This window comes from Cherax quadricarinatus, chromosome 36 (genome assembly GCF_038502225.1).
Source record: "Cherax quadricarinatus isolate ZL_2023a chromosome 36, ASM3850222v1, whole genome shotgun sequence".
NCBI classification, from domain to species: Eukaryota; Metazoa; Arthropoda; class Malacostraca; order Decapoda; family Parastacidae; genus Cherax; species Cherax quadricarinatus.
The window spans coordinates 7,313,477-7,330,440 of record NC_091327.1 but is presented as its reverse complement, the minus strand read 5'-3'; the positions used below and the strand labels follow the sequence as shown (position 1 = coordinate 7,330,440).

General features: G+C 38.9%; 1 protein-coding gene across 8 annotated transcripts in view; it reads right to left on the bottom strand.

Moving 5' to 3' along the window:
- LOC128691432 (mitochondrial tRNA methylthiotransferase CDK5RAP1) overlaps positions 1-16,964 on the bottom strand; it is a 249,894-nt gene that overhangs the window by 185,009 nt on the left and 47,921 nt on the right. For all 8 annotated transcript variants that reach the window (XM_070091687.1, XM_070091686.1, XM_070091684.1 and 5 more), the window contains exon 3: positions 7,882-8,030. In XM_070091687.1, the coding sequence (XP_069947788.1) occupies positions 7,882-8,030 (149 nt within the window). The remainder of the gene's footprint in view (positions 1-7,881; positions 8,031-16,964) is intronic.

Sequence of the window (16,964 nt, the reverse complement as noted above, 5' to 3'; positions counted from 1 at the left end):
TCTATAACAAGCACTGACCTAAAAAAACTAAACAGATGACAGCAAAGAGACTGAACAGTCCCTGGCTAACACCCAGCATTCTCAAATCCATAAATACAAAACACCAATATGAAAAACAGTACAGAATGGGTCACATAACCAGAGACCAAACAAAACGTTACTCGTCAATCCTAACCAGCCTGATAAGAAGGGCAAAAAAATTGTATTAAGAGAACAGATTATCCAACTTACGAGGTGATATAAAAAAGACCTGGAAAACCCTATCAGAAATTCTGGGAACAAAAAAGATATCACGAAATAGCGAAATAAAATTAGCAAAAACAGATGAACCCCAACTCCCACCAACAGAAACAGCAAACAGACTCAATGATTTCTTCTCCACTATAGGACAAAACCTTGCCAATAAAATCCCAAGCTCAGATACCCCACCAAATGACTACCTCACCGGCAACTACCCGAACACACTGTTCCTAGCTCCGACTAACCCATACGAAGTCTCCCTTATTATCAACGCACTAAAAAACAAGGCAGGAGATTTAAATACCTTACCACCCCTTATATACAAAAAAGTGTCACAAGTGCTATCACCAATCATTGCAACACTCTTTAACAAATCCATTGAATCCTCCACCTTCCCTACAGTACTCAAAATAGCAAGGGTCACCCCGATCCACAAAGGAGGAGACCAAACAGAGTTGAATAACTATAGGCCAATATCCAACTTACACCCTCTCTCAAAAATCTTCGAAAAATTAATTCATAAACGAATCTACTCCTACCTTATCTCCCAAAACATACTCAACCCCTGCCAATTTGGATTCAGGCCTAATAAAAATACTAATGATGCTATTATACACATGCTAGAACATATATACACTGCAATAGAGAAAAAAGAAGTCCCACTGGGGATCTTCATTGACTTACGTAAAGCTTTTGATACAGTTGACCATGACTTGCTCCACGTAAAATTGTCACACTATGGTATAAGAGGGCACTCCCTCAACTACCTCAAGTCTTACCTCAGCAACAGAAGCCAATATGTGTACGCAAATGGGGCAAACTCTTCTGCACAACCAATTACAGTTGGTGTCCCACAGGGAAGTGTCCTTGGCCCTCTTCTCTTTCTCCTATACATAAATGACCTTCCAAATGCTTCGCAATTACTCAAACCCACACTATTTGCAGATGACACTACATACGTCTTCTCTCACCCGAGCCCAGTCACGCTAGCCAATACTGTAAATACCGAATTACAGAAAATATCTACCTGGATGAGGACTAACAAACTTACACTAAACATTGACAAAACCTACTTCATTCAGTTTGGTAACAGAGCTACAGATGTCCCTCTTAACATAATGATAAATGGATCACCTATCACAAAACTAACAGAGGGAAAATTCTTAGGAATCCACCTTGATAATAGACTCAAATTTCATACACATATACATCAAATTTCTAAGAAAATTTCCAAGACTGTAGGCATACTATCGAAGATACGGTACTATGTTCCACAGTCAGCCCTCCTGGCCCTATATAACTCTCTTATTTACCCCTATCTCACCTATGGAATTTGTGCATGGGGCTCAACAACAATTAACCATCTCAGACCACTAATTACCCAACAAAAGGCTGCAGTTAGAATGATAACAAATTCTCACTACAGGCAGCACACTCCACCAATATTCAATACACTAAACCTACTCACCATACAAAACATCCATACTTATTACTGCACCTATTACATACATAGAACACTTAACTCTGATATTAACCCTCCCCTCAAACATCTCCTTGCCAACCTCAACAGAACACATGACCATAACACAAGGCACAGATCACTCTTTGATGTTCCTCGTGTCCATCTCACACTATGCAAAAACTCAATGCACATAAAAGGCCCTAAAATCTGGAATTCATTACCTGTAAATATAAAAGAAACACTACCTGTTTATAAATTCAAGTCTCTTCTCAAAGATTACTTACTCACCCAAAACCAAATAAATACTGAATAACTGAATATTATAAATTGTATATCTTAAATGTTTCTCACAATTATATCACATAAATGTTAAACCTAAAACCCAATCTAACTTTATTATTTTTTAAATACACTACCTAACAGAATCACTACCTAACTGAATGCAACCATATGACCTGTCTTTGTAATACTCACTTGTGCTTTATAGTTATCTGTTTACATTAATGTTTTATCACTGATTTCATCATTGCTTAGTAGCAGCGCTGTATAGTCCTTGTGGCTTAGCGCTTCTTTTTGATTATAATAATAATAATAATCATTGCTTAGTTAATCTTAAGTTAATTTTAAGCCAGCCCGTAATGCTATGCATAGTATAAGTGGCTTTGGCATACTGCTCTTATCTGTATTTTTTTTGTACCTCTGTATGTGTGCACAAATTGGAAATAAATAAATAAATAAATAAAGCACAAATGAGCATTTCAAAGATAGGTCATATGGTCATTTACTGTGTTGCTGTGCATTCAGTAGAATGGAGTATTCTGTTAGGTAATGTAATTAAAAATAACTGCATTCAGTAGAATGGAGTATTCTGTTAGGTAATGTAATTAAAAATAACAAAGTCTTATTGGGTCACAGGTTAAACATTTATGAGATACAATTATTCAGTATTTATTTAGTTGTGGGTGAGTAAGTGATTTTTAAGTACAGACTTGAATTTATAAACGGACAGTGTTTCTTTTATATTCACAGGTAATGAATTCCAGATTTTTGGGCCTTTTATGTGCATTGAGTTTTTGCATAGTGTGAGATGGACACGAGGAACATCAAAGAGTGATCTGTGCCTTGTGTTATGGTCATGTGTTCTGTTGAGGTTGGTAAGGAGACATTTGAGGGTAGGGTTTATATCCGAGTTAAGTGTTCTATGTATGTAGCAGGTACAATAATAAGTATGGATGTTTTGTATGGTGAGTAGGTTTAGCATTTTGAATATTGGTGGAGTGTGCTGCCTGTAGTGGGAATTTGTTATCATTCTGACTGCAGCCTTTTGTTGGGTAATTAATGGTCTGAGATGGTTTATTGTTGTTGAGCCCCATGCACAAATTCCATAGGTGAGATAGGGGTAAATAAGTGAGTGATATAGGGCCAGGAGGGCTGACTGTGGAACATAGTACCGTATCTTCGATAGTATGCCTACGGTCTTGGAAATTTTCTTTGAAATGTGTTGTATATGTGTTTAAAATTTGAGTCTATTATCAAGGTGGATTCCTAAGAATTTTCCCTCTGTGAACTTTGTGATAGGTGATCCGTTTATCATTATGTTAAGAGGGACATCTGTAGCTGTTACCAAACGGAATGAAGTAGATTTTGTCAATGTTGAGAGTAAGTTTGTTAGTCCTCATCCAAGTAGATATTTTCTGTAATTCGGTATTCACAGTATTGGCTAGCATGACTGGGCTCGGGTGAGAGAAGACGTATGTAGTGTCATCTGCAAATAGTGTGGGTTTGAGTAGTTGCGATGCATTTGGTAGGTCATTTATGTAAATGAGAAAGAGAAGAGGGCCAAGGACACTTCCCTGTGGGACACCAACTGTAATTGGCTGTGCGGAAGAGTTTGCTCCATTTGTGTACACACATTGGCTTCTCTTGCTGTGGTATGACTTTAGGTAGTTGAGGGAGTGCCCTCTTATACCATAGTGTGACAATTTTATGCGGAGCAAGTCGTGGTCAACTGTATCGAAGGCTTTCCGTAAATCAATGAAGATTCCCAGTGGGACTTCTTTTTTCTCTAGTGCAGTGTATATTTGTTCTAGCATGTGTATAATAGCATCATTCATTTTTTCATTAGGCCTGAACCCAAACTGACAGGGGTTGAGTATGTTGTGGGAGAAGAGGTAGGAATAGATTCGCTTATGAATTAAGTTTTTGAAGATTTTAGAGAGAGGGTGTAAGTTGGATATTGGCCTATAGTTATTCAAGTCTGTTTGGTCTCCTCCTTTATGGATCGGGGTGACCCTCACTATCTTGAGAACTATAGGGAAGGTAGAGGATTCGATGGATTTGTTAAAGAGTGTTGCAATGATTGGTGACAGCACTTGCGATGCTTTTTTGTATATAAAGGGTGGTGAGGTATTTAAATATTTTGTCTTGTTTTTTAGTGTGCTGATAATAAGGGAGACTTCTGTTGGGTTAGTCGGAGCTAGGAACAGTGTGTTTGGGTAGTTGCCAGTGAGGTAGTCATTGGGTGGGGTATTTGAGCTTGGGATTTTATTGGCAAGGTTTTTTCCCTATGGTGGGGAAGAATTCATTGAGTCTGTTTGCTGTTTCAGTTGGTGGGAGTTGGGGTTCATCTGGTTTTGTAAGTTCATTTGCGCTATTTCGTGATATCTTTTTTGTTCCTAGAATCTCTGATAGGGTTTTCCAGGTCTTTTTTATATCACCTTTTAAGTTGGATAATCTGTTCTCATAATACAATTTTTTAGCCCTTCTTATCAGGCTGGTTAGGACTGAGGAGTAACGTCTTGTTTGGTCTCTGGTTATGTGACCCATTCTGTACTTTTTTCATATTGGTGCTTTGTATTTATGGATTTGAGGATGCTGGGTGTTAGCCACGGAATGTTCAGTCTCTTAGTTGTCATCTGTTTAGTTTTTTTAGGTCAGTGCTTGTTATAGAGGTATTGGGTCTTTTTTAGAAAATTATTAATACCTTCGTCAATATCTGTATAGATTTCTAGCTTAGTGTGCCAGTCAATGTTTGTCACTGCTGTTGTGAAGTTATTAATGGCTGCGTCATTGTGAAGTCTGAAAGTGACTTTAGTAGTGTCTTGGGGTAATTTGCCCAGATTAGTTATGAGAAAGGTAGGATAGTGGTCTGTGGTATTATCTGTGATTATGCCTGAGTAAGTCTAGTGTGTAGACCTGGAGTTTACCTGGAGTTTACCTGGAGAGAGTTCCGGGGGTCAACGCCCCCGTGGCCCGGTCTGTGACCAGGCCTCCTGGTGGATCAGAGCCTGATGAACCAGGTTGTTACTGTTGGCTGCACGCAAACCAACGTATGAGCCACAGCCCGGCTGGTCAGGAACCGACTTTAGGTGCTTGTCCAGTGTCAGCTTGAAGACTGCCAGGGGTCTGTTGGTAATCCCCCTTATGTATGCTGGGAGGCAGTTGAACAGTCTCGGGCCCCTGACACTTATTGTATGGTCTCTTAACGTGCTAGTGACACCCCTGCTTTTCATTGGGGGGATGTTGCATCATCTGCCAAGTCTTTTGCTTTCGTAGTGAGTGATTTTCGTGTACAAGTTCGGTACTAGTCCCTCTAGGATTTTCCAGGTGTATATAATCATGTATCTCTCCCGCCTGCGTTCCAGGGAATACAGGTTTAGGAACCTCAAGCGCTCCCAGTAATTGAGGTGTTTTATCTCCGTTATGTGCGCTGTGAAGGTTCTCTGTACATTTTCTAGGTCAGCAATTTCACCTGCCTTGAAAGGTGCTGTTAGTGTGCAGCAATATTCCAGCCTAGATAGAACAAGTGACCTGAAGAGTGTCATCATGGGCTTGGCATCCCTAGTTTTGAAGGTTCTCATTATCCATCCTGTCATTTTTCTAGCAGATGCGATTGATACAGTGTTATGGTCCTTGAAGGTGAGATCCTCCGACATGATCACTCCCAGGTCTTTGACGTTGGTGTTTCGCTCTATTTTGTGGCCAGAATTTGTTTTGTACTCTGATGACGATTTAATTTCCTCGTGTTTGCCATATCTGAGTAATTGAAATTTCTCATCGTTAAACTTCATATTGTTTTCTGCAGCCCACTGAAAGATTTGGTTGATGTCCACCTGGAGCCTTGCAGTGTCTGCAATGGAAGACACTGTCATGCAGATTCGGGTGTCATCTGCAAAGGAAGACATGGTGCTGTGGCTGACATCACTTCCTACAACCAGCAAATTTGAGAGGACAGCCAAAAGTGAGAAGGTGGTTTAACAGCAAAAAAATGTTTTATAACCATTAACCTACTTTCAGGGTCCAGAGGCCAAATTTCAAAGTGCACACCAGTGTCCAAGAATTTTCAAAAAATAATGTTATTTTTTCTTATGAAGTGGTAGAGAATTTTTTCCTGAAGGTAATAAAACAAAAAGTACAAAATTTGATGGAAAATTGACGAAATTATGCTCTCACGAATTTTGATGTGTCAGCAATATTTACGCATCGGCGATTTTGCTGACTTTGACTCCCATTTTAGGGCAATTGCTTTATTCCAGTCGACCTAATTCTTAGCTATTTCACTAGTATTACTTCTATTCTATCGACTGAGCACAAGAAATCGCCAACTCAACTGTTTCAACTACAAAATAAAGTGGTTGGAAATTGGTAATTTGGCCAATTTAGTGCAAAGTTCAAAATATTCAAATTTCAAAATAGGGTCCAGAATAAACAATGCAGGCATTCCTAGCACTAAACTAACATTTCCTCTGTTCATCAGTTACATTTTCAAGCTTTACAAATGAATTCCATTTCGATTTTTAATTCACATAATGAATTTTTAACCAAACCAAAAAATAGAAGATTTACCATAATGCAATATTATAATAATTGTATAAATAATATCAGCACATTTGTGAACATATATTAGACCCACCAGCTGGCATGTATTAGACGTGTGAGGTCATTTGTTTACTCTTGAACATTGGTAAAAATTTAACATTTCCGCTGCTGTGAGCTCAGTTTCAAGCCATTTTCAGTACTAAAACCAATCAAAATCATCTCTACTTCTGTAATTTATCTTCCATTCTATCAAATGAGACCAAGAAATTACAAATGCAACCATAAAAAACATACGAAAAAACACTGCAAAGTTGCTGTTTTAATCGAAAATTACGGTCTCAGTTTTTTCTCTCATTATGCACTGTGTGCTGCAGGATTTGTTTAATGTGGTGCACCCATACCACACAGATGTATTCTATCATATCTAGGCCCAAATTTACAGCTCACAGCTTAGCAGTGAGAGCTGAGCTCATGGCGTAGATCTACGGCTTGGACCCTCGACGTAAAGCCGTAGATCTACGGCACGAACCCTAAAAGGGTTAATAAGGATGCATGTCCAAGGGCCCAGTAAAAGGTAGCCTTCCTATATAACCTCTACCAAAGATGAAACACATCCAATAATGTGAAGATATTAACTGGTTGTGAGAGCCAGTTTTGGATCACATGATCAGGAAATACAACTGTGTATGCCACTAAATTACAGGATTTTACACAAGTGTGGTATCAGTGTGATGGGAGATAATTAATGAGGAGTGTGCAAAAGTCCAGAGTTATATAGATACAACTTTAAGAATGGCAAAAGAGAAGAACTTACTTGGATTGTAAGAATTTCCTAAGATAGAGAGTAGTAAAGAACAGAACAAACAGAAACATGATGTATGTTTAATACTGTACTTTCATTTATCCGTTTCCTCCATCTGGAGTAACAAGTGAATTTAATAAAAATGGAGGGGCACTGTATCAGAATGAGAAGGATAGAGAAGAATTCTGGCTTCTCATTTAAATATTTAGCCATCTGATAGACAATAACTGTAAGAATGACCAGCATCACAAAGACAGGACCCCATTACAGTAAAGAAAAATGAATACTCCAAGAAAAATCTAAAGGTGTACTTGGGCAAAGTTAAAAAGTGTTGGGGAAGTTCTAAACCTGGTGGTGTAGAAAGTAAAACATATGTTGTGTTCCTAGTGATTAATCAAAACTTATTAACAGATGCACATGCATGTTCATACTGTGGAGGCATATATATATATTCTTTTTCTGGTCATGCATTACTTAGTGAGCAACTTCATATATCCATTATTCTAGTCTAAAAAATACAGTAGTACTGTAATATAGCCTTACCCTATAACTGTCTTACCTGTAAGGAAAAAGATAGCAAAAGTTGTATTTTACTTCTTCCATTAATGTTAGAGTTTCTTCAAACTCTGCTTCTGTTTCTGAGCAAAACCCACAAATAAAATCTGAAGACAAGGATACATCTGGGATGATGGACCGAATATGAGTCACCTATGAGGAGACAAACCACACTTTAGCACACATGTTGAAAAATGAAATCTGAATCAGTGACTATAGGCTACTCTAAATAAATAGTTGAAGAAATAAGTCACTTTAATAAAAAAGTGAGTCATACACAAATTATGTGCACTGTTATGTTTCCAGATAATATTGTCAGGCTCAAAGAAACATAGCTGACACTCCATTGTACTGTATCAAGCTCAAGTAGGAATTAACCCTAAGGGTTAAAAATGACATATATTGTACATACTCAAATATTGATAGACTTTGTGTATAAGTTTATCCCTGAATCTTTGCCAAGAATTTCTCATTTTTTTATGTATCTCATTTGTAAGTTTTCCCAAGTTTTTGAGGGACAAAAGAAAAAAAAAAAAAAATACAGGTTGCAACCATCACTAATCCGGCATCATCGGGACCTGCAGAGTGCCAGATTAGTTAGGTTAAGTAAGGTTCATAAGGAAACAGGACAAGCATTTCCTGATGCAGGTCTTAGTAAGATGATGACCCACCATTGGAGCTTAGAGTCATCTAACTGAGGCCTTATGCTGGCTTACCAGTCCACCCATTTAAAAATTAGGGTCATACTTGTAACCTAGGAAAGAGTAAGGTGATGAGAATAATGAAAAAATTAGGTACGGAAGATTGGATGTCAGACTGGAGGGAGAGAGTATGGAGGAAGTGAATGTATCCAGATATTTGGGAGTGGACGTGTCAGCAGATGGGTCTATGAAAGATGAGGTAAATCATAGAATTGACGAGGGGTAAAAGGTGAGTACTGCACTGAGGAATTTGTGAAGACAAAGAGCTTTATCCATGAAAGCAAAGAGGGGAATGTATGAGAGTATAGTTATATCAATGCTCTTGTATGGGTGTGGGGCATGGGTTGTGAATGCCGCAACAAGGAGAAGGCTGGAGGCAGTGGAGATGTCGTGTGTGAGGGCAATGTGTGGTGTGAATATAATGCAGAGAATCCATAGTTTGGAGATTAGGTGTGGGATTACCAAAACTATTATTCAGAGAGCTGAGGAGGGGTTATTGAGATGGTTTGGACATGTAGAGAGGGTGGAACAAAATAGAATGACTTCGAGTGTGTATAGATCTGTAGTGGAGGGCGGGCGAGGTAGGGGTCGGCCTAGGAAAGGTTGGAGGAAGGGGGTAAAGGTTTTATGTGCGAGGGGCTTGGACTTCCATCAAGCGTGTGTCAGCGTGTTAGACAGAAGCGAATGGAGACAAATGGCTTTTAGGACCTGATGTGCTGTTGGAGTATGAGCAAGGTAACATTTATGAAGGGATTCAGGGAAACCGGCAGGCCGGACTTGATTCCTGGAGATGTGAAGTACAGTGTCTGCACTCTGAAGGAGGGGTGTTAACTCTTTCAGGGTCGAGACCCTCGAGCCTTAACTCCCATTCAGGGTTGAAAAATATTTGAAAAAAAAAAAAATTATGAAATATTTTTTTTTTTGGGGGGGGGAGTATTATAGGCCAAAAACAATTTTTTTTGTGATCAATATTTACGGAGATATGGAGGCGTGAAGTTGACAGAAATTGAACTGCTTATGGCAACATCGCCAACTAACGGTCACCCAGTAATAGTTTATTTTGTTTGTTTTTCTTCTTTCTTTTATTTTTTAATATTTTATTTTTTCAAGTAACTTTTATGGCCTCTGAGACCAATATATAGACTGTTAAATTTTCACTCATTGTATGCTACACAATAACAGCACAAACTTTGCTATCATTATATTGTTTACAAAACATATTTACACAAACAATAAAAAATGTTGTTTATTACTATTTTTCTATCATATACATGTATATATACACATATAGTCACTGGACAGGTTCCTGTAACTACAAGAGGTTCTGAAAGCTTGTAGTTGTGGGTGGGTGGATTTGTAAATATACTGAGTCACCGGCATGTCTTGTGTCACAAAGATGCACCTTACCACCACTCACTAACCCTCACTGCCTACCACAACACATCCCTTCCTCTTCACACACCTACCTACCTTCCCTCCTTCCTTCCTTCCTTCCTTCCTTCCTTCCTTCCTCTCATCTCTTCCTACCCACCTTCCCTTCTGCCTACCTACCTTTCCTCCTTCCTTCCTTCCTTCCTTCCTTACTTCTTTCCTCCTTTCTTTCTTCCTTCAAGTAACTTTTATGGCCTGTGAGACCAATATAAGGTATATTGAATGAATATTCACTCGTTGTATGCTACATAATAACTGCACAAACAGTTATTATATTGTTTACAAAACATGTTTACACAAACCAACAATAAAAAATGTTGTTTATTACTATTTTCCTATCATATATATATACACATATAAAGTAACTGGACACTTCCCAGAATTTCTAGAGCTTCTGTAAAGCTCGTAGTTGTTGCATGGGGCTGGACTTCTAAATATGCTGAGTCACTGGTGTAATTAGTGTCACAATGACAAATAACACCACCACTCACCACCCTCACTGCCTGTCAACCCCCATCCCTTCCCCAACCCCCACCAACCCACATGGAAATAAGTCCCTGTCTGAATTTTTTGGGTTATCCTAGGTTTATGGTCTCCATCCTTCCTTCCTTCCTTCCCTCCTTCCTTCCTTCCTTCCTTCCTCTCATCTCTTCCTTCCTTCCTCCCTTTCTTCCTTCCTTCCTTCTTCCTTCCTTCAGGTTTCCTGAGCATTGCTTTCAGTCACGAACTCCTCAAAACCACGAAATTCATCTTCACTGACACTTCCATCTGTGTTTGAACTGTCACTTGGGAACAAAAGAGCCCCAATTAGCCGAGGAGTGAAGAGTTTCTTAGTGCTAGACATGATGAACAAGGTGTAATGAAATGGCTTTCCCACAATACACCACTGGGTTCCCGATTTTTTTTGTACCGAGTACACTGACCACAGAGACCCATTCTCTCACATCTAAGCCTACCAGCCTTTCCCTGCTTGATTTGTGGACGCTAGAATTTATGCGTACTAGTACGTCAATAACCCTGAAAGGGTTAATGTTGCAGTTTTACAACCATAGTGTATGCATGTAGTGTACGCTCTGGCAAGACAGTGATGGAGTGAATGATGATGAAAGTTTTTTTTCGGGCCACCCTGCCTTGGTGGGAAATGGCCAATGTGTTAATAAAAAAAAAAAAAATAAAACGTAATTTTTTTTATAATTGCCGGATTAGTGATTCTGTCAGATTACAGAGTGATTAGGCTAGAATACACTTAACCCAACAGCTAACAACCTCATACTACCTTTAAAATACCCAGTAAATCAGTACAAGTTGGTTATCCCTTTCATTATCAACCCCTGCTCACAAACTTGCTCCCAGTGTCAGAGAATTTTAAGAAAAAATTATTTTATCTTATGAAATGAGAGAATTTTTTCCAACAGTAATGAAACCAAAAGCATGAAATTTGACAGACAACTTATAGAATTGTGTTCTCACAAAGTAGTGGTCTAGGCAATATTTACGCATCAGCAATATCGCCCACTTTACGCCCTATTTTGGGCCAATTCCATTATTCCAGTCAACCAAATTTATGGCTGTTTTCTAGTATTCCTTCTATTCTGTCAATTGAGTACAAAAAACCACCCATTTACCTATTTCAACTACCCAGTAAAGTGATCAGAAATCTGTAATTTGGCCAATTTCACAAATTTCAAGAGATGCCAATTTCAAAATATGTAGTGTCCAGAATAAACAATGCAGACATTCATAGTACAGTACTAAAATAATGTCACATCTCCATAACATTGTGTTTCCATTCTGAATTTTATTCACACAAAAAAATAGGAGATTTACTGTTAGGCAGACTACAGCATTATTGTAATACAGTGGACCCCGGCCTTACGATGGCATCGTGTTATGTTAAATCCGCCATACAATACATTTTAACACAAAAATTTTGCCTCGCCTCATGCGATTCATCCAGGAGGTGTCCCACGCGTGGCCTCAGCTGCCCCGTGTGTGCCAGTGTTAACAAGCAAGCCAGTGCGGTCGTATCCACACATACATTCAGTACATTTCATATTATCACAGTGTTTTTAGTGATTGTAGCTGCAAAATAAGTCACCATGGGCCCCAAGAAAGCTTCTAGTGCCAACCCTGCGAGAAAAAGGGTGAAAATTACTATGGAAATGAAGAAAGAGATAATTGCTAAGTACGAAAGTGGAGTGTGTGTCTCGGAGCTGGCCAGGTTGTATACCAAACCCCAATCAACCATCGCTACTATTGTGGCCAACAAAACAGCAATCAAGGAAGCTGTTCTTGCTAAAGGTGCAAGTTTATTTTTGAAACAGAGATTGCAAGTGATAGAAGATGTTGAGAGATTGTTATTGGTGTGGATAAATGAAAAACAGATAGCAGGAGATAGCATCTCTCAAGCGGTCATATGTGAAAAGGCTAGGAAGTTGCATGAGGATTTAATTAGAAAAATGATTGCAACTAGTGGTGATGTGAGTGAATTTAACCCTTTCAGGGTCCAAGGCCAAAATCTGAAGTGGTGCCCCAGTATCCAAGAAATTTTGAAAAAAAAAAAAAATATTTTTTCTTACAGAATTAAAGATAATATTTTTGTGAAGGTAATAAAACAAAAAAAAATTCTGATCAATACGTACCGAGATACAGTGGCGGGAAGTCGACCCAAGATGACCGGGTGGCGGCAACATCAGCGACTTCCGCAAAATCGCATTTTTTTATTTTACGTTTTTTATACTTTTTTCTTTTCTTTTCTATTTTTTTTTTCCTTTTTCTAGTAACATTTGTGGTCTGTGAGACCAGTATAATGTATATTGTACAAGTGTACAATCATTGTATTCAACACAATAATGGCACTAATTTGTTTATCATTATATTGCTTACAAAACTTGTTTACAAGTTTATTGTAAACAAAATGATGAAAATATTAGTACCATATGGTACAATGGTGCCATAGGGTGCAATGGTACCATTTGGTACAATGGTACCATATGATACAATGGTACCATATAGTGCAATGGTACCTTATGGTACCATGGTACCATATGGTGCAATGGTACCTTATGGTAACATATGGTGCAATGGTACCATATGGTACATTGTACCATATGGTTCATTGTACCATATGGTACTATATCAATCAATCAAGTTTATTCTCTATAAGGATTACAATGCGGGGTTTACAGATTTTGAATATTGTGTGGTTTACATGTTTTAAATACTAATTACAGAGGGGGCCACTAGGACACCTAGCATGGCTAGGCATTTCGAGCAGACTTAGATTAATTCTAAACTTTAAATTATTACAGATTATGGTATTAAGGCTAAGTGACTACATTATAGTATGTGAGCTAAGCAATGTGAATGCTTTTGTTTTGGCACAATACATAGTGTCTATATTGGAGTATCATAGCCAAAATTATGACTAGTTAGGATTCATTATTTTAAGATTAAGATTCGTATTTCTGTGTTTATAGTCAATGGGTGAGTGAGTGTAAGTGTGAACCACCAGGTGGTTTTCAAGTACAGTGGACCCCCGGTTAACGATATTTTTTCACTCCATAAGTATGTTCAGGTGCCAGTACTGACCGAATTTATTCCCATAAGGAATATTGTGAAGTAGATTAGTCCATTTCAGACCCCCAAACATACACGTACAAACGCACTTACATAATTACACTTACATAATTGGTCGCATTTGGAGGTAATCGTTATGCGGGGGTCCACTGTAATTAGTTGATGGGGTGTATCAGGGAGATAAGATGTTTTCTAACTGTAGTTTTGAAAGTGATGAATATGTCTCCAGTTCTAGAGTTTTCAGGTAGGGTGTTCCAGATTTTAGGCCCTTTGACACACATTGAATTTTTGTAAAGGTTTAGTCGGACATGGGGAATGTCATAGAGATGTTTGTGTCTGGTGTTATGCCTGTGGGTCCTGTCACAACTATCAAGAAAGCGTTTCAGGCCAAGGTTAATATTGGAATTTAAGGTCCTGTAGATGTAGATTGCACAGTAGTAAGCGTGGATGTTGTATTCAACACAATAAACACACTAATATTTTCATCATTATTTCATTTACAATAATTGTTTACAACAAAAATATGCAAGAATGTTGTATATTAGTAATGTTCTATTATATATTTACAAATGTACAGCCACTCGACATGTTCCTTGAGGTGGAAACTGCCGAGTCACTAGCTAGCTAGCGTCGTCACTCAGTCTTGCCTGGTGCCTGGTGGCATCAACATCTCTAACTGACCATATGGTACATGGTATCATATGTTATAGGGTACCACACAGTACAGGATACCATATGATGCAGGGTACCATATGGTGCAGGGTACCATATGGTGCAGGGTACCATATGGTACAGGACACAATATGGTACAGATACAGGGATCCCTATGGAAATAAGTCACCCTGACTTTTTTGGGTTATCCTAGGATTTTATACATATGCTGCTATGTATGATAATCTATGTAACTGTATTTGTGTACACCTGAATACACTTACTCAAACACATGTGGCATCATAAGTTTCTTTAGGTATACACAAATAAAGTTACATAGATTATCATACATAACAGCATATGTTTGGAGAACCTAGGATAACCAAAAAAAGTCAGACTTATTTCCATTAGGGTCCCTGTACCCTGTACCATATGGCACAATGTACCATATGGTGTAATGTACCATATGATACAATGTACTATATGGTACATTGTACCATATACCATTGTATGACATGGCACCATTGTACCATATGGTACCATATGGTACAGTCTTAGAACTGTAAATTGTGAAGAAGAGAGTCAGAATTCGCCAGGAGAGTGAGTGGGGAGTGAGAGCTTCCTTGCTGCCAGGCATGATGAACAAAGCTACTTTGGCGGCGTTCCCACAATGCCATGCAGACATCCAGATTTTATCTATAGTGCACACACTGACCACCCAGACCAATTCTCTCAGATGTAGGCCTACCAGCCTTCTTGCGCTAAATTTGACACCGCTAGAATTTTGGCATAGATCTACGGTTTGGACCCTCAACATAAAGCCGTAGATCTACGGCACAGACCCTGAAAGGGTTAAGGCCAGCAAAGGTTGGTTTGAGAGATTTAAGAATTGTAGTGGCATACATAGTGTGATAAGGCATGGTGAGGCTGCCAGTTCGGACCACAAAGCGGCTGAAAAATATGTGCAGGAATTCAAGGAGTACAAAGACAGTGAAGGACTGAAACCTGAACAAGTGTTTAATTGCAATGAAACAGGCCTGTTTTGGAAGAAAATGCCAAGCAGGACCTACATTACTCAGGAGGAAAAGGCACTCCCAGGACATAAACCTATGAAAGACAGGCTTACTCTTCTGATGTGTGCTAATGCTAGTGGTGGTTGCAAAGTGAAACCTTTATTGGTGTATCACTCTGAAACTCCCAGAGCGTTCAGGTAAAACAATGTTGTTAAGGCTAATTTGTGTGTGATGTGGAGGGCAAACAGTAAGGCATGGGTCACTAGGGACTTTTTCTATGACTGGTTACACCATGCATTTGCCCCCACTGTGAAAAATTACCTAATGGAAAAGAAATTGGACCTTAAGTGCCTCCTGTTATTAGACAATGCTCCTGGTCATCCTTCGGACTTCGCCGAGCGACTTTCTACGGACATGAGCTTCATTAAGGTCAAGATTTTGCCTCCTAATACCACTCCTCTCCTGCAGCCCATGGACCAGCAGGTCATTTCAAACTTCAAAAAATTCTACACAAAAGCTATGTTTCAAAAGTGCTTTGAAGTGACCTCAGACACTCGATTGACTCTAAGAGAGTTTTGGAAAGATCACTTTAGCATCCTCAGTTGTGTAAACCTTATAGGTAAGGCTTGGGACGGAGTGACTAAGAGGACCTTGAACTCTGCTTGGAAGAAACTGTGGCCACAATGTGTAGAAGATAGGGATTTTGAAGGGTTTGGGGCTAACCCTCAGGAGCCTATGCCAGTTGTGGAATCTATTGTGGCATTTGGGTTAGTGGGGAGGATGTGGAAGAGTTGGCAGAGGAGGACAATGAAGAACTAACCACTGAAGAGCTGCAAGATCATCTTCAACAGCAAGAGGCCAGACCTGAGGAAACTGCTTCAGAGGAGGGGAGAGAGAAATTGAGGAAGTTGCCTACGTCAAAGATTAAGGAAACGTGTGCAAAGTGGGTTGAACTGCAAACCTTTGCGGATGAAAATCACCCTGACACAGCTACTGCAAGCCGTGCTGGTGACTATTACAATGACACTGTTGTGGCCCATTTTAGGAAAGTCTTAAAGGAACGGGAGGTACAGACCTCTATGGACAGATTTGTTGTGCGACAGAGGTCCAGTGACTCTCAAGCTGGGCCTAGTGGCATTAAAAGAAGAAGGGAAGTAACATTGGAAAAGGACTTGATACCTCAAGTCCTATTGGAAGGAGATTCCCCTCCTAAACAATAACAACTTCCACACTCTCCCCTCCTCCCATCCCATCAATCATCACCAGATCTTCAATAAAGGTAAGTGTCATGTATTCTATTCTTAGTAGAGTAGCAATTGTGCATGTCTTCTTCAGTTTGTGTGTATTAAAATTAATATTTCATGTGATAAAAAAATTATTTTTCATACTCTGGGGTGTCAGGAACAGATTAATTTGATTTCCATATTTCTTATGGGGAAAATTAATTTGCCTTACGATAATTTTGACTTACGATGAGCTCTCAGGAATGGATTAATATCGTAAGGCGGGGGTCCACTATAATTGTATAAATAATGTCAACCCATTTGTTATCACATATTAAGACTAGCCAGTTGGACACATTGGATATATGATGTGATTTGTTTACTTTTGAACATCACAAAACTCAAGCATTTCTGCTACTTTGAGCTCAGTTTCAAGGTACTTTTCATCCTGAAACCAATCAAAATTATCTCTATTTCTGGAATATGTCT